This window comes from Hippoglossus stenolepis, chromosome 7 (assembly GCF_022539355.2).
Source record: "Hippoglossus stenolepis isolate QCI-W04-F060 chromosome 7, HSTE1.2, whole genome shotgun sequence".
NCBI classification, from domain to species: domain Eukaryota; kingdom Metazoa; phylum Chordata; class Actinopteri; order Pleuronectiformes; family Pleuronectidae; genus Hippoglossus; species Hippoglossus stenolepis.
This window is the reverse complement of record NC_061489.1, coordinates 3,049,884-3,072,013: the sequence shown is the minus strand read 5'-3', so window position 1 is coordinate 3,072,013 and position 22,130 is coordinate 3,049,884. Positions and strand designations below refer to the sequence as shown.

The window sequence follows — 22,130 nt, the reverse complement described above, 5'->3', positions numbered from 1 at the left end:
AGTACAGTACTTGTAATTGTCCACACATACTGACATTATGTAGCCTAAGGAACAATCCTTATGTTCCCATCTAGTGGATACTTTGTGATCTGCACTGCTAGCTGTAGTAAGTAGAAGGCGATGCCAACATTATATCTTTGGTTAATAACAACACAGCTAGCTACAGACTAAATGTTCCTGATTTGCTGAACCTTAAATAAAATGTTATCTGATGACTCACTTATTTTATCAATGGCAAAACAGGTCTCTCTTTCTATTCAAAGGTACTGATGGATGACATTTTATCTGTTGACCACAGTGGATTTTTCAGTCATTTTATAGCCAAATTAATTTTAATTAAGACCTGTCTACAAAATGACTGTACAGTATTGTAACAGATTCTCTGCGTTACCGTGAGTTCCTCATCATGAACACAAGGGGAATCAGGTAGGTGTCTTTCAATGTCTTTCTTTATTGCTCCACACACGTCAACAAACATAAACTTAAATCATACATCAAGCAACTAGCTTGGTTACTCTGAGGTTATAAGTCCGGGAGTGATCTCCTGGTTCCCGGGCCCCCGCGCCCCAGCGCGCTACTGCTGATAAAGAGGAGAGAGTCATTAGTTGAACTGGAACACCTGTGTACAATCAGACTCTCTCCCTGGCACCGATCCCAGAACCCCATCCCCACTCCCTCCCTCCTGCAGCCGACGCTGACCACGCCCCACTACCACAAGTATGTAGCCTAAGGAACAATCCTTGTCTTGTGGTTACTGGTGGTATTGCTATGTGAGGTGACTAGAAAAAACAAACACATTTTATGCAAATGTATGTAATGCAATGATACAATGTCTAGATGACTTGAGTTTGTTTACCCATAAAACAGGTAACCTTAGCCATCATTGCAACAATTGCCCCCCCTGAGAAATTTGGCAGGAGCCGCCACTGCATTACACGTGGCATCTATTGCACTTCTATCCGTCCTGGGAGAGGGATCCCTCACATGTGGCTCTCTCTGAGGTTTCTACCTTCTTTTTACCCTGTTAAAAGCTTTTGTAGTTTTTCCTTACTCTTGTTGAGGGTTAAGGACAGAGGATGTCACACCTTGTTAAAGCCCTATGAGACAAATTGTGATTTCTGAATATGGGCTATACAAATAAAATTTGATTGATTTGATTGATTGATGTCAAGCGACATGGAGACATCTATTATAATAATATAATAATAATTCCTTGTCAGTAGCTGTCCAGAGTACTGAAGGAACATAGTGCTTTAAATTCCCATCATCCTCTTTAATGAATCGTGAACAAAGCACGGTTTCTCATCATTTCAAGTCAAGACAGCTGACTCCATGCTGTATAGTGAACCGCTACACCTGTCATTGTGTCTATCAAATTAAACAGTTTGTATCGCAAAAAAATAAAAAATAAAAAATATATATCCATGGGCGAGTATTTTTGCTACTTTGTGTTCTATGAGGCAAAGAAGTGAAATGACCATAGCTTCATTTATCAAAGCAACACCAATAACACCAACAAACCAATCTCGGTGCACAAAACTGATGTTTCTATAACTAACGACAACCCTAACAAGAACTGCCCATTGCACAACAAACCCCATCCTCTCAGAAAATGCAGGACGTTCATAAACAAACTCCTTGATGAGCCTTACTCAAGGAGAAAGGTCACTGTGGGGCGCTGTGCCGCCCTTCCGGCCCGCTGGTTGCTGGTTGCATTATTCAGCTGCGGTCGTTGAGGCTCTCACCCTACAGGTCGCTGTGGGGCTGCGCTGTGCTTTGACAGGGTACGTATGGTCCCATTATCCCATTATCTATATATATATATATATACACTACAGTTCAAAAGTTTGGGGTCACTTAGAAATTTCCTTATTTTTCAAAGAAAAGCACTGTTTTTTTCAATGAAGATAACATTAAATTAATCAGAAATACACTCTATACATTGTTAATGTGGTAAATGACTATTCTAGGTGGAAACGTCTGGTTTTTAATGAAATATCTACATAGGTGTATAGAGGCCCATTTCCAGCAACTATCACTCCAGTGTTCTAATGGTACATTGTGTTTGCTAATCGCCTTAGAAGACTAATGGATGATTAGAAAACCCTTGAAAACCCTTGTGCAATTATGTTAGCACAGCTGAAAACTGTTTTGCTGGTGAGAGAAGCTATAAAACTGGCCTTCCTTTGAGCTAGTTGAGTATCTGGAGCATCACATTTGTGGGTTCGATTATACTCTCAAAATGGCCAGAAAAAGAGAACTTTCATGTGAAACTCGCCCGTCTATTCTTGTTCTTAGAAATGAAGGCTATTCCATGTGAGAAATTGTGAAGAAACTGAAAATTTCCCACAACGGTGTGTACTACTCCCTTCAGAGAACAGCACAAACGGGCTCTAACCAGAGTAGAAGAGAAGTGGGAGGCGGTGCACAACTCAGCAAGAAGACAAGTATATTAGAGTCTCTAGTTTGAGAAATAGACGCCTCACAGGTCCTCAACTGGCAGCTTCTTTAAATGGTACCCGCAAAACGCCAGTGTCAACGTCTACAGTGAAGAGGCGACTCCGGGATGCTGGCCTTCTAGGCAGAGTGGCAAAGAAAAAGCCATATCTGAGACTGGCCAATAAAAAGAAAAGATTGATATGGGCAAAAGAACACAGACATTGGACAGAGGAAGATTGGAAAAAAGTGTTATGGACAGACGAATCAAAGTTTGAGGTGTTTGGATCACACAGAAGAACATTTGTGAGACGCAGAACAGGTGAAAAGATGCTGGAAGAGTGCCTGACGCCATCTGTCAAGCATGGTGGAGGTAATGTGATGGTCTGGGGCTGCTTTGGTGCTGGTAAAGTGGGAGATTTGTACAAGGTAAAAGGGATTTTAAATAAGGAAGGCTATCACTCCATTTTGCAACGCCATGCCATACCCTGTGGACAGCGCTTGATTGGAGCCAATTTCCTCCTACAACAGGACAATGACCCAAAGCACACCTCCAAATTATGCAAGAACTATTTAGGAAGAAGCAGGCAGCTGGTATGCTGTCTGTAATGGAGTGGCCAGCGCAGTCACAGATCTCAACCCCATTGAGCTGTTGTGGGAGCAGCTTGACCGTATGGTACGCAAGAAGTGCCCATCAAGCCAATCCAACTTGTGGGAGGGGCTTCAGGAAGCGTGGGGTGAAATTTCTACAGATTACCTCAACAAATTAACAGCTAGAATGCCAAAGGTCTGCAATGCTGTAATTGCTGCAAATGGAGCATTCTTTGTGAAAGCAAAGTTTGAAGAACAAAATTAATATTTCAAATAAAAATCATTATTTCTAACCTTGTCAATGTCTTGACTATATTTTCTATTCATTTTGCAACTCATTTGATAAATAAAAGTGTGAGTTTTCATGGAAAACACAAAATTGTCTGGGTGACCCCAAACTTTTGAACGGTAGTGTATATATATATATATATATATATACACTTTTCTGAGAGGGCAGCTGTGCTCACTGACCTCACCAAGGCTTCAGCCCCAAACAGAGTACGATGGACTGAAGATTGTGACAGAGCCTCCAAGGATCTCAAAGGTGCCATCACAAGTGAGTCTGTGCTCCACACTCCTAACTTCTCTCGACCATTCACACTGCAGACAGATGCTTCTGGGTTCAGCATTGGGGCAGTGCTTCTGCTTCTGCTGTTCCTGAGTCGCAAGCTCCTGGACTGGGGAAGAGGTGCTCTACCGTGGAGAAGGAGTGCCTGGCCATGAAGTGGGCCATTGAGTCACTGAGGTACTACTTGCTGGGACGTCACTTTGTCCTGGAGAGAGATCATCGTGCTTTGCAGTGGCTGAACCGGATGAAGGACTCCAACACACGTCTCACAGGGTGGTACCTGTCCCTGCAACCCTATGACTTCACAGTTCAGTATCTGGCAGGGAAAGCCAATCTGGTGGCAGACTGTCTCTCCCGGGTACAGGAAAATTTAGGTACTGTACTCTTGGGAGTTACTCGTTACAAAATACTTGTTAGGTATTGATTAGGTATTCAAAGTGGCGAAATGTTGGTGAATTGCTAAGTATAGGAGACTCTTTATAAAGTGACAGGTATTGGAAAATTGAGATATGTTATCAGCAGCAATTAACTTACCTCTGTCTGCTCTCCTTCCTCCCAGGGTGTTCGGGCAGAAGACTGTGATGGCCCCTGGTGCCCTCTTGGGATATGATGTGGGACTGAACTGTCTGTCTGTTATGCAGGTGTCTGATTGTTGTGAACTGAAGCACCTGTGGCCCATTGTGTGAAGGTTACATCAGTCTCTCTCTGCTCCTCTCCACAGGCACTTCAAGTTCTGGTTTGGTTCTGCTCTTGTAGATTATCTTTATGTTTTCTTTACACCTTACAACTTTTGCAACTACACGCTTCACTCACACACACCCTACACCACTGACTTTACTGACTTCCACCTCTCATCTGTTAACTCTTGATTTGGCATGTTAATTTGGTGTGATTTGGGTAACAAATAAAACATTCTTTGATTGGTATACTGGGGTCTCCCTTTTTGTCGTGGCCACTTGAGCCGGGTCGTGACAAGACTTCCCCGGGGGCACTAATACCTTTTTAATAGTTCAGTGGGGTTAAACTAATAAGGAAGTGGGCAGGGGGAAGTTCATTCAAACTAGTAGGATATTTAATATTATTTATTCGGGGTGGTTAGGTGGGTAAATATTTATTAATTGTATTTGTATATTTTGGTAATGGTTTTATTGTATATTTATTGCATATTTATACTTGGAATTATGTGTGGGGTTCTTGGAGATGGTATGTGCCAGCTTAATTAATTGACAGCCATCTGTATGTAAGGCAGCCAGTCTGAGGATGTGGGTGAATATGTGGATGCTGTATCACCTGTGCACCAGAGTGAATTAAATAGCTTCAAGGCTGAACTGCACCTTTATCGTGTGTTTTTCTGGACACCTCGACTGCTCGGGCATTCTAACATTCCAATTAATCTCATTCAGATAGAAATTCATTTTAAGATTAAAACACATTGAGGCAATTTTAAAAAAAAATCTACTCAATTGACAAAATCATTGGGTATGAGCTGTGTAGTGTTGTAAGGTAAATTCAGTGGAAACAAGTGCCAAGAGGAAATCACATATTACATTTCAGATTTTTATTAGAAAAAAAACTTTAATTAATTTTTACTCTCCAATATTATAATCACATTATCCACCCAAAAAATTTAAAATAAACCAGAACCTTCCCCTCTGTCAATCAATATACCGCCTCCTGCCTACCTCCTATATAGACACCCCCTCGATCACTATCTGGCAGGTATGCAGCAACAATCACATGAAAGAGCAAATTATGGCATCAACATAAGTTCGTACCGGAGGGGACTGACTCATCCGGGCTCATTTCTCGACACCTCCACTGGTTTTCATGTACCCCACTTCTTGGCGTGTCTGGGTGGGGAGGTAAGCTAAGGCCTCATCCACTGCTGTGCAATAATATCCAGATCCTACAAACTCATTCATAGTTCAACTGTTGGTCAGTGATTCCTTCAGACGCAGAATAACAAAGGATAAACTCTGCTGTGTTTAACGTGAGGATGCAGAGGACTTAAGGATTTTTCACAGATCAAATCTTAATATTCTTTAGGAAATATGAGACAACACATGATCTTATCTTCACACAAACAGATAACTTGTATATTTCTATTGTGCTCCAATTATTTAGTCTGACACTTTACTGTAGACAGGGTCAAACAAGCATGTTTTAACTGTCAGAGGAGACGGATCAAACGGGACCAAGTTTCTGCCGAGTTGTGTTGATGCAGTTTTCAATTTCAAGAATAAAAGTGATGAAATGAAAACCACCTCATGACCACAGTTCTGCAGGTATAGAAGTGCATTCAGGACTCGTGAGGTGGCAAGTTTCTGACAAAAAAAAAAAAATGTACTTAAATACTTTAGTTCAGCAGCTTCCCACCTCAGGGTTGTTATAAGTGCACTATTAAAACAAGAGAGCTATGCCCGTCGTCGAGCACTGTACAAGATTATGAAGCAGACGTGGTGAAGCAGGGTTGTCCTCTGCACCAAGCTTTCATCTAACTGAACGTGCACAAACACAACAAAACAAAAGATGAAACCTATGACATCTTAGACAAACAAGTACTACTTTTACTAACTCAGAATGTAAATTAACAGCTTAAAAAAAAACAAAAAAACATACAAGACATGTTTTGAAACAATTAAATTACAGACAGAATATAACAGAATCTGGAGGAGCGTTCACTCACTATAGAGTATTTTACGGCCAGAAACACAGCAGAATATATTACGGTGAGAATGAAGTAGATTCAGCTTGTTGCTCCACACTGCCGACGTCCCCCCCAGCCCCACCCCTTAACCCAACAGTCCTCTGTTATGGAAACCATGTGACAAACAAGTGCAAGGCTTTACTGCTGCCCTTCTTTCTTGTCTCCCTCCGACGAGCTCGAGCTGCTGCTGCCGCCGCCACCACTGCCGTCCCGCTCTGCTGCCATCTGCAGGAAGAAACGAGGATTACAGGTAAATTAATATTTCAACTACAGCCTATATTTAAAAAAATCATTTCTTTGGTCAGAAAATTTAATTTTTAGGTATCATTTCAATAAACTAACGCTATATTATAGTCAGTGTTTAATTTGTACATTCCAAATATTATCTAATCTTTTTACAGTTGATTAATAACTGAGTCAGCAAAAGAAAAACCTCAGTGTTTCCCCTACCATTATATTAGGGGGGCGCCCCGCCCCCCCTGGAAGGTCAAGTTAAATTTTTTTTTAATATAGCACCAGATCTCAACATAAGTCATTTAAGGTTACCTTTCCTATAAAACAGGTCTATAGCTTGCTCTTTTATTAAACAAACTAAATGGCCTTATGTTATTTATCTTATTTACACGACGGCATGTCATTTCTGTCTCTACATGGTCGCGCGTTTAGATTTCTCCTCTGCTCTCTGTATCGCGCACGGCGGAGTTCCATCCCGATGCGCACACGCGCGCGCGCACACGCACGCACGCACACAGGTGAGCACACTCCCACCAGCGGACAGAGAGCATCCATCGGAAAACATGTCGCACGTAATGTAATTTTCATGCGTTTTATTCTGAATCTACAATCAGTTATATAGTATATTTCACTCTAGGTTGTGTTAAAAGTTGATTAAAAAGGGGGGGGGTGGATATTTTCTGTTCGTTATTTATCGAAAAAGAGCAGAGTTCATTTGAAATTGTGTAGCAACAAGAGGGAGAAGAACAGAAGTCGAGTGTGTGGTAGGAGCATGCAACTGTGTCTTCACCAGGTTGATAAACAGCATCAGTGTGAATAAGATCCTTACCTTCTTGTAGGCCATTTCAAAGAGTTTTAGCGATGCCTGCTGCAGGGTGGTGGCAGCCTGTTTGATGTTTTCTCCTGTTTCTGAGTCCTTGTTGGCCAGAAGATTTCTGACTTTAGAGATCTCCTCCTTCAGCTTGGTGCACTATGAGTGGATGATCGGAGAGGACACGTGAATAAACAAAGCTGTGTCATTTGTAAAAACACAAGCAGCAAAACCTCACTTTCATTTGTGTATTAAAACCTGTTTAGTCCTATGTGCCATACACTGGTTTAAACACATGATCTCTGCAGTTCAGACAGGATGCTTTAGACAGTTAGATCCTGTCCAGATCTGATATTAACATGCAGCTCAGGTGATGTAATCACAAGTAGACAGCTCTTAGGTCCAGGTAGGACAGCATTGAGAAAAAATATGAGGTCAAATCACACAGACCACATTTGGCTGATGTCTTCTGACCCTCTAGTTTCATAAAGAACACGTCTTAGTGTTTCACATACTCTGAACCATTTGTAGCCACCGCCGCAGCACAGCATTAACACTGACCATCACGTTGATTCTGTTTTTTAAATGGGTAAGATTTAATATTGTATCTATAAGGTAGGGAACCGGGATCTGTTCACTGGAGAGACATTTTAATGTCAGGTATGAACAGAGCGATGTTAATAGCAGGTCGGCCACGCAGTGATGGCCGGGTTACCGGAGTACACTCCTTCACTCCCTCATGTTTTACCTCATCAGCAGGAAGCTGGTCTTTGAACTCCTCCATCTTGGATTCTGTGTCGTGAACAATTCCCTCTGCCATGTTGACGGCCTCCACGCGGTCCTACAGACAATAACACACAGTGAGAAATTAAATTAACCTTCTGTAACGGTATAGAATAGTGTCTGTATAAATACATTTTAGTCATTAGTTTTGAACCCTTCACCTTCCTTCTCCTGTCCTCCTCTGCGTACTTCTCAGCATTCTTGACCATGTTCTCAATGTCGTCTTTACTGAGACCTCCTGATGACTGGATCACAACTGAGGAAGGGATGAGATGATGTTTACAAAACGCATAGCACTGTCATGTTTGTAATGTACTAATTAAAGCTACTCATAAAGGACATGCATCTTATCAGAATTAAAAATCAGAAAAGTAAAATTTACTGTAAAATATTTAAGCCTCAGACTGACTGCAGAAACTTACTTTGCTGCTCGCGGCCGGTGCCCTTGTCCTTGGCAGAGACGTGGACGATACCGTTGGCATCAATGTCGAAGGTGACCTCAACCTGGGGAACTCCGCGGGGGGCTGGGGGCATCCCCACCAGAGTGAACTGACCCAGCACCTTGTTGTCTGCCGCCATCTCTCTCTCGCCCTGACATACCTTGATCTCCACCTGTGTCTGTCCGTCAGCTGCTGTGGAGAACACCTGGAAACAGAGGGGTGAGGACAAATGGGAAATTTAGGGTGACAGCGTTTACATTTTAACCTGAGAAGCACTTTTTCTAGTATTGCTCTGGAGTAGGAGTGCAGCCTTCGTCCGAGTACCTGGCTCTTCTTGGTGGGAATTGTAGTGTTCCTGTTGATAAGTTTGGTGAAGACTCCGCCAAGAGTCTCAATACCCAGTGACAATGGTGTCACATCCAACAGGAGCACGTCAGTGACATCACCAGCCAATACGCCTCCCTGGATGGCTGCTCCTATGGCAACAGCTTCATCTGGGTTGACAGACTTGCTGGGAGCGCGGCCAAACAGGTCCTGAACCGTCTGCTGAACCTACAGGAAAACAAAGTGTTAGCTTGTTTAAATGTTCGACTTATACAAGTGTCTGTACAATCCTCATTTGGATGACTTCATGTTAACATTACTACAAGTCAAACCATGCGTTTGTTCAGTCAATTTAACTGCTTATTGGATGCCAGTAAATCCTTGTGAGTGTGTACAGTATATGTTGTGTACCTTGGGCATGCGGCTCATGCCTCCGACCAGCAGCACCTCTCCAATGTCCCCCTTTGAAACCTCTGCATCCTGCATGGCCTTCTGACAGGGAGCCACAGTGCGGCGGATCAGGTCGGACACAATGCCCTCAAATTGTGAACGCGTCAGCTTCATGTTGAGATGTTTGGGACCAGAGGCATCCATGGTCAGGTAAGGAAGGTTGATATCTGTCTGTGACAAAAGAAACATGAACAGAACTCTTACAACTAAAGGTTTGACACGGTCACCGATGACAATGTTGTTCAATGCGTTTTCTGTTTGATTCATTATTTAACAGTCAGTGTGGCTTTATGTGTTTATGTGCGTGTGATATCGGGGTTTACTCCTACATAGTAGACACATTAGTACACAATAAACTATTTTTGCAAACTTTCTATGTATTGAGGGATTATATTGTTACTGTCAATATGTTTGAAATTCATGTGAAATGACATTGTGACTTATTGCTGAGATGAACTGTTCTCGTCCAACACTTTGTACCATTAACCCTGTTATATTATATATGACAAATAACACTTTAACTTATACAAATGGGACCTGAGCCACTCAAATCAGGGTTGCTTTTTTGCTTAGAATTTCCCTCATAACAATGAATGATTACAAAAGAGCTATGCGTGCTTCTCCCTTTAGAGCCGGATGAGTCGTGTGCGTCTCATGTACGATGTCATCGTTTTCAAGACATGACTGAATAAATACAGCAATTTGCTGAAATACTCTCAGGACGAGTGGAACATTGTGTAAATGTAGTTTGTTTGAGCCATTAGCCTTTTAAAGTAGCCTTTCAGGCAACGGCTGACTAAGCGACAAAAACGATCCTGAAGCAGTTTCATTAGAGGGTTAGAAAATTACAATGAAGAAGATTCAGACCCAGACAATGTTCCTGCTGACCAACTGAGCAATGAAGCTCAGTCGGTAAGAGACAAGTTTGAGGAAGAGGAGGAGGAATTTCAAGAGAGTTTGCCAGCTTTGATGTTTAAAAAGTAAACAAAGTAAAAAAGTTCAGGGAAACTGCAATGATTTACAATGAAAGCTAAACGTTTAGGCTATCAAATGTTTTAATTTCATGTCTCCATCTGCTTTAGAGACTGAGAGTTGTTGTAAATTTTGGCAATTCTGTGGCCCTTCAGAAAACCAATCAATACATAAGAAAATATTCCTTCTTTTCTTACCATAACCAACACTTGCAAACTCAAAAAGGAAAAAAAATTGTTATACTGCTTCATCAAAGTTTAACAGTCTGTACAAACCTTGTGCCTGCTCTGCTGTCATAATCTGCAAAGTTTACAAACCTCTAAAACTGCAGCAGTGAAGCACAATATAGCACCGTAATACTGAGCTACACACACGCAGACTGAGAGATGGACTGAGTTTAATGCTAACGATAACCTCGGAATACACAGACTCATGTGGCCAAAAAGAGGTAAGTGACTGTTCTAAAGGTTCTTAAGAGTTTGAGGGTAAATTATTTTTCCATCTGATCTTAATTGGCATATGATTGGTCAGAAACGTGTGTAGAACCTGTATATGACCAGCATCAATCATCCTTTACCTGCAGTGAAGACGACAGCTCACACTTGGCCTTCTCTGCAGCCTCTCTGACTCTCTGAAGAGCCATGTTGTCTTTCATCAGATCCACACCAGACTGGAAAGATGAGACATGACAGCACATGTGAGAAACTCACACACAGAGTGAACTACAGATGAGAGGCTTATCTAAAGAGTGTTAAACTGTGCACCTCTCTCCTGAACTCCTTGACGATGTGTGTGAGGAGGTGTTGGTCAAAGTCCTCTCCTCCCAGGAAAGTGTCACCGTTGGTGGACTTCACCTCAAATACTCCCTTCTGGATCTCCAGGACAGAAATATCAAACGTACCTCCACCAAGATCATACACTGCAATACTGGAAACAGACACAAGTGGGTTTATAGCAGCTCCACCAGGATAAATCCTATATTAACTTGTCTAGTCGCTCATTCGTTTTCATGTTTCAGTAAGAACTGTTATTACTGACGGGCTGTAGTGAAGTCTGCTCTACTCACATTTTGTCCTGTGTTTTGTCTAGTCCGTAGGCCAGAGCAGCAGCTGTTGGCTCGTTGATGACACGCAGGACGTTCAGACCTGAGATCTGACCAGCATCTTTGGTGGCCTGCCAATCAAATAAATGCATCAGAGAGTGTGGGGGGTAATACATTTGCTTGTGCGGAGTTCAACTTTGACCCCCAATATTTGCTTTACTTTCACATATGTGTGACCGTGCCTTTAGCAAACAAATCAGATATGGCTGTCAGGGTTCACCGAGTTACATGTTATTTTGCCCTTGCACGGTTTGCATTGTTGTGTAAATTTGCACGAATTCAGAAAAGAGGCGAGGATGATACTAGCTGAAGTGACTACCGTTGCTGTATTGTACATGTTGTGGAAACACCGGGGAAGCCAGTTGAAGGGAGGAGAGGAGAAGTTCTGGCTGAAGTAACTACAACAGTTGCGTAGAACATGTTGTGGAAATACCAGAGAAGCTGTAAAAGTTCTGTTAACAAACTTCCGACCCATCTAGGATCTCTGCGGGTCTGATGTTTAGTGGAGCCTTGTTTGGGAAGTGACTGGGACATGGTTCAGTTTTATTCCACAACAGAATTAACATGGATACAACAGTTTTAACAGCTATTCGTGCTGTCCTTCCTGTTAAAGCAGTTTTTTCAGCATTATTGTAAGGTATTCACACCTCATGATGCAAAAAGACTTACTGTAATGTATGTTGGGATTTGGTGCTATACAAATCCCAACAAACATCTATGAAGAGTCATAGTCTAATCTTGTGACTAGTGAATAATGATTAAATACAGTGTTTGCACCATTTTTTAAGTCAAATTGGATGCTTTAAAAGACCCTGTTAAGACCACAATAAGTGTAATCTAAGACCAAAATAATGTCAAAATATTAAGGGTAAATGTTGGAGCTATATAATAGTTTTCTTTATTGTTTAATACTTACATTAGTTTTGGTTAATATAACTAGTTAGATTATTTCTTTAGAATAATAATAAAAAAACAATAGTAATATTGTTTTAGCCATTTTGTTGTTTTGGTAGTTTAAGCTTTTGGTTTGAAGGTACAGAGCACCAGGTGATATATAAATGGTTAGTCAGGCATAGGCAGCCAGGCACCAGGGAGGGTTCATGTTTTTTTTTCCCAGGGTAAGAGAGACAGCAGACACCATTGCCTTTTGTTTGCTGGCAAAAATGAATTATGAAAAATAAACCACACAAAACGTGACGCCAGCCTGGACAATGTACTTATTCCCTGCGCAAGATTTACTTCTCAGGCTTTTTAATTTATTATTTTGCTTTTCCTAATTAAGTTTGAGGACAAATCGCCATAGTAGTTACATTGTTACTTCCTGACTGCTCAAAATATGAGGACATTCGAGGAAATGTTTTAAAAAAACTCTCTCTCTCTCCCTACGTTAGCAGTGAAAGCAAAGCACAAAGACTTTACTTAAGCATTTGTTTATTTATCGCAATTCATATTGTCACTCAAATATTCAAGGTTAACGCATATTTTCCTAATATTGTGTAGCCCGTGTGTGTGTACCTGTCTCTGAGAATCATTGAAGTAGGCTGGTACAGTGACAACAGCGTTCTTTACTTTGGTTCCCAGGTAGTTCTCTGCAACACAAAAATCAAATTATAATCTAAACTGATTCTTGCATGTGGACGACAGAGCGTAACAATACTTGTTTAGTGCAGCTGCAGTCATACCTGCAGTCTCCTTCATTTTCATGAGAACAAAAGCTCCAGCCTGGCTAGGGGAATACATTTTCCCATGAGCCTCGACCCAAGCGTCACCATTAGATGCACGTACTATCTTGTAGGGTAAGTTCTTCCTGTTGATGAAAACAGTGTGTTCAGATCGTTTAACTCACACACTGCTCATTTTTCTATATCCAAATAAAAAATAAAAAAAACACTGACCCCTAACACAGACAGTTACATCTTTGAGGTATACGTGTAACGCAGTTAACGAACATTACTTCAGATACTGGTATGCAATGGGATAGCAAAGGTCAAATGTGAACTCACATATCTTTCTGGACCTCTGCATCGTCAAAGCGACGACCAATTAGTCTCTTGGTGGCATACAGAGTGTTCTCAGGGTTGGTGACAGCCTGGCGTTTAGCAGGCATGCCCACTAGACGCTCCCCATCCGCAGCGAAGGCAATGACTGATGGAGTTGTCCTGGCTCCCTCTGCATTCTCCAACACCTGAGAGACAAACAGAAATCCGCGTTTGCTTTGTCAAACTTCAGACCAGAGAGCATCACCATTCACGTTGGGGTAAGTGGTTGGGATTAGCTGGGTTAGGGTTGACTTAGTTTTCTCTCAGTTATCTGTCAATCTGCTATCCTCAATCTGTGCAATAGTTCATTTCGGATTATGGTGAAAATGTAAATACATTCTTTGACTAAATAAACAACTTTTCTACATGAACATCTTTATTTCCATTCAACTACACTAAAAACTACTTGAGACCCATTTCTAAAGATTGTCAGAATTTGGTTGGCAACATTTGGGGGCATTAAAAGAATAGTTCACCAAAAAATTATAATTCAATCATTATCTACTCACCACAAAACACATTTGAAGTTTTAGGGGTAAACAGTGCATCAGCCAGGTAGCAGCTGAATCCAATACAACTGAAGATATTAGGGACTTATCTTCATATGTAATTTTTGTTTTTAAATAAATGCATAACATGCCTCCATATTGCTCCTGTGGTGTCATCCAAGTGTACACAAGCCCTGACATTCATATTCGACTCTAAACGAGGTAATTTACACCGTGTTTTTAAGCCTAAAAGTCCTCTGATATCTTCCCACGAGGTGCATACAGGGGCCGTCAGAAATGGCCGTCACACAGGGGTGAGTAGATAATGATTGAATTACAATTTTTGGGTGAATTATTCCTTTAAGAACACATTCAAATGTATTGCAGTTGAGTACAACACCACCATTAACTAGGCAAGAATCTCAGAGAAAATTGAAATGCATCAGTGGGTAAATGGGATGAACTATCTATTAATCCTGGAGCAAAGAAAACAATCTAAAACACATTCAAGCACTAATTGTTGCGATTAAAAACATCCTTAACATAAACCTCATGACCACACAAGAAAGTTCCCATTTGCCACGAAGGGCAGGAGGGATAAACACAGGCTACCTACCAGGATGCTTTTTTTCCCAGTGTCTGCATAGACGACTTACTGTATGGGGTCTATGTTAGCCGTGAAAGCAAAGCAGAAAGAGGGGTTTTGTTCTGTTTTGAAACTATGAGCCTGAGGGAAAATAATACATTTATACTCAGTTTCATTCCTTTATGTTGAAATTAGTTGCACCTATCAAACCCCTGTCAAAAGACCTTAATTTGATCAATCACAAATGACAGATCTCAAGTCGGAAATTTATTGAAATTCGGTTTTACATGCAAGTTTGTTTTTCCTTCCTGTACTTCCTCCATATTTGCCAACCTTTCCTTCCTGGAAATTCTAAATGTGACCAAAAGCTGCTGTTTAAAATATGTATTTAATCCAATATGCAAAACAAAAGGTGTGCGTCTGTGTGTGTTATTACTTTCACGAAGGAGGTTATGTTTTTATCTGCATTAGTTTATCAATTAGTTAGTAGGATTATAACTATTTAGTTTAGATCTAAATGTGATTGAATTAAAGACTGTTGGGCATTGGCGGAGGTGTGCACAATAATAAGTGCCATTACAGGTTTTAAGGTTAAGTGTGTTAGATGTAAGTGAAAGGGATCTATTGGCAGAATTTTAATACAAAATAATTGGGTGATCGTCAATTTGTAGTTTTCTTTATCCTAGAATGGGCCCTTTATTTAAATACTTTATATTTACATCTGGAGAGGTTCCTCTCTACGGAAGCCGCTGTTTTTTAAAAAAATTTTTTAACAGTAGTCCAAACTAGACAAACTAAACACCTTTAGAGTTTTTATAACAACTGAAAGCTGCCACAGGTTCTCTTTCATGTTTGGGAGGGTGAGGTGACGGGTATTCAGCTGCAACATCACCACTTAATTCTACACACTGAACCTTTTAGTCAAAACTAATGACATGTCGCACCACACTTGAGTAACATTGTCACAAGGACACTACAAGTATAGTCCAATCCGACTTACTGATCAACTTCATACAATTTTGACACACTGAAGTGTTGAGGACTAAAGGGTCGTGTTCATATTCCACATAAACTGAAACTGACCACATGACAGGCAGTGACCGTTCATCCTCACCTTAGCCTGTTTCCCGTCCATAACGGCAACACAGGAGTTGGTCGTTCCCAGGTCAATGCCGATGACTGAACCTTTGATGGCTTCTGACCTGCATCACATGTTCAAATAGTACTGTTATTTTAACAACATACAAATAAATATATCAACGACATCATACAAGAAAATCCTCATATCATGGTATTTACATTTATATATACCGTTGTACTAAAGACCCTGCCTCGGGGAGAGACATCATTTTTCAAGGTGACTTGGAATATTGCACAGGCATCATGCACAGTTTTCAATGTAAATCTTCTACCAATAACTACTTCCAGAATGCATTTGTATCGCATTTTATTGTTGATACTTACGCATAGTTTCTCCTGGACAGGGCTCTGAGGGCGTCTGGTTGGAAGCCGCTCCAGCAGGCCTGTGGACACATCAGAAGACTGTTACACAGCTGTTACCATGTTGTACCATGTAGAATATAAATTATAATTCATGCCTGTGTGGCTCCAATGGATCACAAAATAATTCTGGAACCAAATACATTTTTTGTTACACATTACAATAAAAAGTAACTTGGATTTTAGACTGAAATTATGAAGTGTGGAAATAGGAGAAGCAAATGCAGAACACAAACACCATAATTCGACCACAGTTAGAAAAGTGGTGAAAATGTTGTTCATAAATATCAATTAACATTAAAAAGCTATAAATCGGTGATGAACAGGTGATCAACATATTAAACTGTGGAGAAATGCTGCAGAGCGTTTGGGGGGAGGTGGGGACACCACACCGAAGGTCACTGATCGGCTCATCGGCTACAGCCATGGAGGTGAACCACTGTCACATCACACACGCTTCTTTACACATTATAATGCCAATAGAACCATTAGGATTCACGCACGACACAGGATGGGTCTTGCCAGACGTGTGACAGGTCAGACGTCAAAAGTGAGCTAGCACAGGTTAGCATGGACCAAACAACATTCAGTTGCTCCAACTAAGCAAAGCAACGACGTCCACACGGAGAAGTGACGTTATTTTAGCGTTAAACGCGACTTAATGTGCGCCTTCATCAAGTCAATTAAATGACAGCTGTGAAGGTTGTCACGATTGAGTAAGCTGGCCTCACGCTAGCTGTTAGCATGCTAAGCTAACCGGACGTCGTCACAAGACCGGCGATTTCCCATCTCGTATTAATGTGCGACATTACAAGAGTATGTAATAACACATATGAGGATGTGTGACACTAACCTTCTTGATTAACGATGAGACGTTTCCTGTGCAGCTCCTTGTCGGGAGAGTCCTTGAAACGCTGCTAGCAACACTCAACATTTTGACAACTCGGTTAACAGGCTAACAATGTTTTAACAAAAACGTCCGCAGCGTTTAACGTCAGAGCAGAGTCCACAAACTGCCGAGGAGAGGAGGAGAAGAGCAGCGAGAAGAAGTCAAAATGTCGGGGTGTCTTCAGACGTCCAGGGGGAGAGACACAGAGCTCAGGTCCGGGACACGCCACTCGTCTTTGGACTTAACAAGCTACGGAGCTTCTTCTGGAATTATCCAACACATGTTGCACCATGCAACGCCGAAGGACCCCAAAACGGGAGGCCCATTGGCTGCCTGGATGATTTTAACCGTTTATTAAAATGCTCTTCAATAACTACGAATTTATGATTCGTGATTTGACTACAGTGTGATATAAGTGAAGTCATTTATTTTCTTTTTATTAGTATTTGAGACATTCATATTATTTTTTAAACCTTGTTGCGATTAGGCACAGTGAAGGGCAGATACACATAGTGGGCATGTGAAGGTCATGATGTAACGAGGGGTACGCCGCGGTTTTCACGTGTGTTACATCAGTAAACTTGTACCAATGTACTTTCTATACCATTCATAGACTGTGTAGATACCATGTCATCTTGTTGTTAATGCAGGGACGTGTACTCACACATAGTTCTCTGTGTGAAATGTAATGATGATATACAGACAGTGTATGTCTGTGATCTGTCTAACCAAATTTCCTCCAGTGTTAAAGTTGAAGCTGTGATGATTTTCTTATGGAGCATGTGAGGACTCTGTTTGTGTAACCCAGCTTGTTGTCTGGAGGTCAGACTGATTATGTTAAGGTTGAATTATTTTCCGTAATCTAAAGTTTATGTATTATTTTCAGAAGTTATGATGATGAGGCCTTGCCTTAAAGTAAATCTGTAAAATAATTAATTGACTAATATTTTGATTTCAACATCTCTGCTTGGAGGCGATGGGAATTATCATTGGGGAACAAATATAATACACGATAAACTATGAGCCAGTACAGCAGTTCCCACTATGATGCCCGTAGGAGTACAGTTCACTGACAAGAAATGAACCAGTGATGTGAGTTTAATATTAACCACTGGGAAGTAGAGATGAGTAATGACAGAAGTCGGAATAGCTGTCTGTTCAGACATGAACTCCTGAGGACATCTGCCGAATTGAGGGGGTCAGTGGTGTTTTGTACCTTGCAACTCTCACATGGATTCCTTTTTTTGCCCAATGTTATTATGTAATCATGATCACTGACTTTAACTGGGGCCAGCAGTTTTTGTCCATGTTTATCTGGGTACTTTTCTGACCTCCTGGATGAATTTGAGTGGACTGGCCACTTCTAGGAAGGTTCACAAAACTACAATGGCACTCAGAGACTGCATACCTCCTCCAAGGCCCAACAATCCCTTTAGGAAATGTAAATTCACTAGATCCAGATTTAAATTTGGTTCTGCATCAAATTGCAAATGCCAGTCGCTTAAATATGCCTTATTAAAAATTAATATTCAGGATTTATTCTCCGAGAAATCAACAAATGTTGCAAAACCCCTTATCTCACAATGTTAAAGAAAGTGAAAAAAGTTCCTGGATCCTTCCCTGATCTGGATCTGCAACACATTTTAATGGGTTTTGTCCTGACCCAAACCCCATCCTGGTAATCCGTCGAGTAGTTTTTGTTTAATCCTTTTTACAGACAACAAACGCTGACAAAAACCTCCTTGGAGGAGGAAATAAGAAAATTAATGAATGCATGGATTAATACTAAAAATATCAATCTATACAATTTCTATCAGTAACTATTTTTTGATTCAACTCAATTCAAAACATTTTTAAACTCTTGTAGTCTCAGCCCAGTCTAAGATTCCACAAGGGGGCCTCATGTGTAATCCTTAAAACGTCTGGGATTTGGGAACAATGTTTTACATTGAAACACTTAGGGTGTTTGCCACTGCAGCAAGTTGCTGGAAACCATTGATGTTCTGTATTCTGAATCGGCCTTTCTGTACATCACAGGGTGCAGCTATCCACCTCATGTGATCACATCATGCAGTTTAACAGAGCGCATCGCAATTTAAAACAGAGAAAATGGTTATTGAAACAATTTATACAGCAAGTATCACAGTGGTCAGCAGTGTTGTACATGAACGCACTAAAAAAAGCGCAGTTCATTTAACACTCATATTTTGAGTGAACTGAACAGATCAGTTTGCAACTGCACCCTGATGCAGATCCCCACCAAAGTGTAATGAGTTCTTCCCTGACCCATACCACATCCTTCCACCAGGTTTTGTGATAACCTGTCCAGTAGTTTTTTGCATAATTCTGCTAAATACTAGACACATAAAGAAGACATTTTGGCAGATGTAATTATTGTTGGTTAATTGGTTAAGTGTTTTCACATTGGGCCAGATAGTTTGGATAGTTTTAACTTTCCTTTCCCTCAGTAAATTAAATCATTGTGTAAAAACTGCATTTTGTGTACTTGCCTTATCTTTGTTTAGTATCAAAATTAGTTTGATGGTCTGACTGTATAGGTACACAGCACTGTAAATTATAATGATAACAGTCTCTCTCTCTCACACACACACAAAGACACACACACACACACACACACACATACACACACACACACACGTGTCTCTCTATAGTTGTGAGGACACTCATTAACATAATGCATTCCCTAGACCCTTACCATAACCCTAACCATCACAACTAAATGCCTAACCCTAACCCTAACCCTAAAACCAAGTCTCAACCCTCAAAAAGCCAATTTGATTTGTGAGGACCAGCCCAAATGTCCTCACAACATCAAGATGTCCTCACTATTATGGTATTGAACCAAAATATGCCCTCCCAACTATAGATAGACATGCACCCACACACACCCACACACACACACACACAAACGACATAAGAAGACTTGACCCTCTTGTGTGTGAGAAAAATAAAGGTGCAGAGAAGGTAGAGGGAGAGGTGTGATCACAATGTTTCTTGAAGTAGTTTATGATTTACAGCGTAAAGCTGGTAAGTAGCCTGCATAGATTAATACAGTTACATGGTTATATGATTACTGACATTATCTGTTGTCAACAGCTGCTTTATTCTGTTGGACAAATTTCTCCTCCAAGTCATTAAATCCATGCAGCCACATGAGAGCAGCAGGACACAGTAATTAACCCGTAGATATTACTTCAACTCTTTAATCCTGACAAATGTCACCTCTCTGGATCCCTGAGAACATCCAATAATAATAGCACATTTTAATTTGCGAAAATTCCTCAAATTCAATATATCCCAGCAGATTATTAAAGATTAGTGACCTCCAAATGTAACTTTAGAAACTGTTAGATGTATTCAGAACAATGTCATTTATTTATGTATAAATAATTATGAAATTATGAATTATGAAAAATGAAGTTATTTTTAAGACACGAAACTTGTTTTTGAAACAGATTTTTTTTGGCAAACGTGGGAGATATTATTTTTTTAATAAAGGCTGAACTGTGAAATATCCCCGAATTTTTTAATGACTTATTTGAGGAGTACAATTGTACATTGGTGACTTGTAAACAGTTCTTGTGCACAACATGATAATAAAAACAAAAATAAATGTTTCTTCTTCTTCTTATTTCTACTAGTATCATGTTGACAGTAATACAGCAGTGACAGTGCAGCTACAGCAGATATGCAGCAGGGAGTGCTGTTGTTGAAAAGTAGTTGACAGGTCATAGGCCTTGATGTCATGTGTAACTGTAAGGCCGGAGTTGTACTTGCTATAAACCATGCACACGCATCATGACTGCTCCGCGTATCCTGTGTCCGTTTGGTACATTGGTTCATCAGAAATTAATGCTTACTTGAGATGCAATACATACATAAAATAGAATAACGCTTACCACCATACACTTTTGTGATGAGGTTTTATTTTCATTACACTAACCATTGGGTACATATGTTAATAATCTGAATAGTGTTGTTGGGACAGTTTATTGTGCTATATGAAAGTCACTCAAACTAAAATTTGACTCTCTAAAATATTTGACCTCTCTTTCTCTCTCCCTCTCTATCTCACTCTAATAAACATTAAGAGTCAAAAAGACCAGTCAACTAGTATATATCAATCAATCAATCAAATTTTATTTGTATAGCCCATATTCACAAATTACAATTTGTCTCATAGGGCTTTAACAAGGTGTGACATCCTCTTTCCTTAACCCTCAACAAGACTAACGAAAAACTACAAAAAAACAACCTTTTAACAGGGTAGGAATAGTTGACAAGTTAAATGTAGTAGTAGTGAATGCCCAACTTTCCTCTGATATCAAATCCCATTCAAATTCAATTTTCATTAAACCTCAATGCAGAATTACTATTGTTTTCTTTTCAACACATTTACTGAATTGCAATTTTGGTTTATTTTGGGTTAATGTCTGTACTTTTGTTAAAACATAGCCTTTTCAAATCCAGTGAAGCATTTCAGGTTTGAAACAATTTAACTGCAAACAGTTTTAAAGCCGGTGGGAGGCAGAGAAGCAAACAGAGAGGAGGCTCATGAACACAAGAGGATGCTGGGAGAAGTACCGCCTCCCCTCCTGTGTCAAGCAGAAAGCTGTGCAAGCAGTGCAGGGCAGTCTGATAATTTATCTGCAGGGGGCAGTGGAGCTCCATGGAGCCAAGTAGAATTTTCATTGGCAGTAAGATAAGATGAGCTGCTTTGTCACTGGTCCCAGAGAGAAGAATAAAAAGAAAATTGTCCCATTTAAGACAGAAAAACATGAGAGAAGTGAAAAACATTACAGGGGGAAGAAATGAGAATTAGTGTGAGGTCGGTCTTGTCATAACGAGGTAAAACGTGGAGTGACACGAATGAATAAGAGATGGACCATTTTTGGAAACTCAATGATGTTGTTAAATTCCTGAACTTTTAAAATTGATTCAGACTTGGGCTGGTTGCTACACTACTGGATTCCATTTTGTCATTTATTTATTGACAATTTTTTTGAAGACTTAAATTTGTCATTTCACATGAAATACATGCAGAAACATACAACATATACAAATAACAAGCCTGCAAAAGTTCAGTTTTCAAGAAAAATATTTGTAAATACAACCCCCCCACCCACCTACCCTTCCAAGGCTTTCAGAAAAAAGGGAAAGAAGGACAGGAACATCTTACACCTTACTTT

General features: G+C 40.4%; 1 protein-coding gene across 1 annotated transcript; it reads right to left on the bottom strand.

Annotated features, from left to right (window-relative positions):
- Nucleotides 1–5,138: 5,138 nt before the first annotated feature.
- On the bottom strand, nt 5,139–17,205 carry hspa9 (heat shock protein 9). The gene is made up of 16 exons (XM_035161172.2): nt 16,885–17,205; nt 15,996–16,054; nt 15,646–15,733; nt 13,422–13,603; nt 13,101–13,225; nt 12,934–13,007; nt 11,383–11,489; nt 11,081–11,243; nt 10,894–10,986; nt 9,306–9,515; nt 8,895–9,122; nt 8,553–8,775; nt 8,292–8,386; nt 8,096–8,188; nt 7,366–7,506; nt 5,139–6,527 (listed from the first exon to the last, which is right to left on the bottom strand). The coding sequence occupies exons 1-16, from the start codon at nt 16,963–16,965 to the stop codon at nt 6,441–6,443; spliced, it is 2,049 nt and encodes a 682-aa protein (XP_035017063.1). The 5' UTR covers nt 16,966–17,205; the 3' UTR covers nt 5,139–6,440.
- Between the last annotated feature and the right edge of the window lie 4,925 nt (nt 17,206–22,130).

Coding starts and splice junctions, on each gene's coding strand:
- hspa9 (XM_035161172.2), bottom strand. CDS start 16,965: ATGTTGAGTGTTGCTAGCAGCGTTTCAAGGACTCTCCCGACAAGGAGC. Junction 13,226..13,421: donor GCAGAGGTCCAGAAAGATAT/GTGAGTTCACAT, acceptor TTTCATCAACAG/GAAGAACTTACCCTACAAGA. Junction 7,507..8,095: donor ACCAGCTTCCTGCTGATGAG/GTAAAACATGAG, acceptor ATCCACTCATAG/TGCACCAAGCTGAAGGAGGA.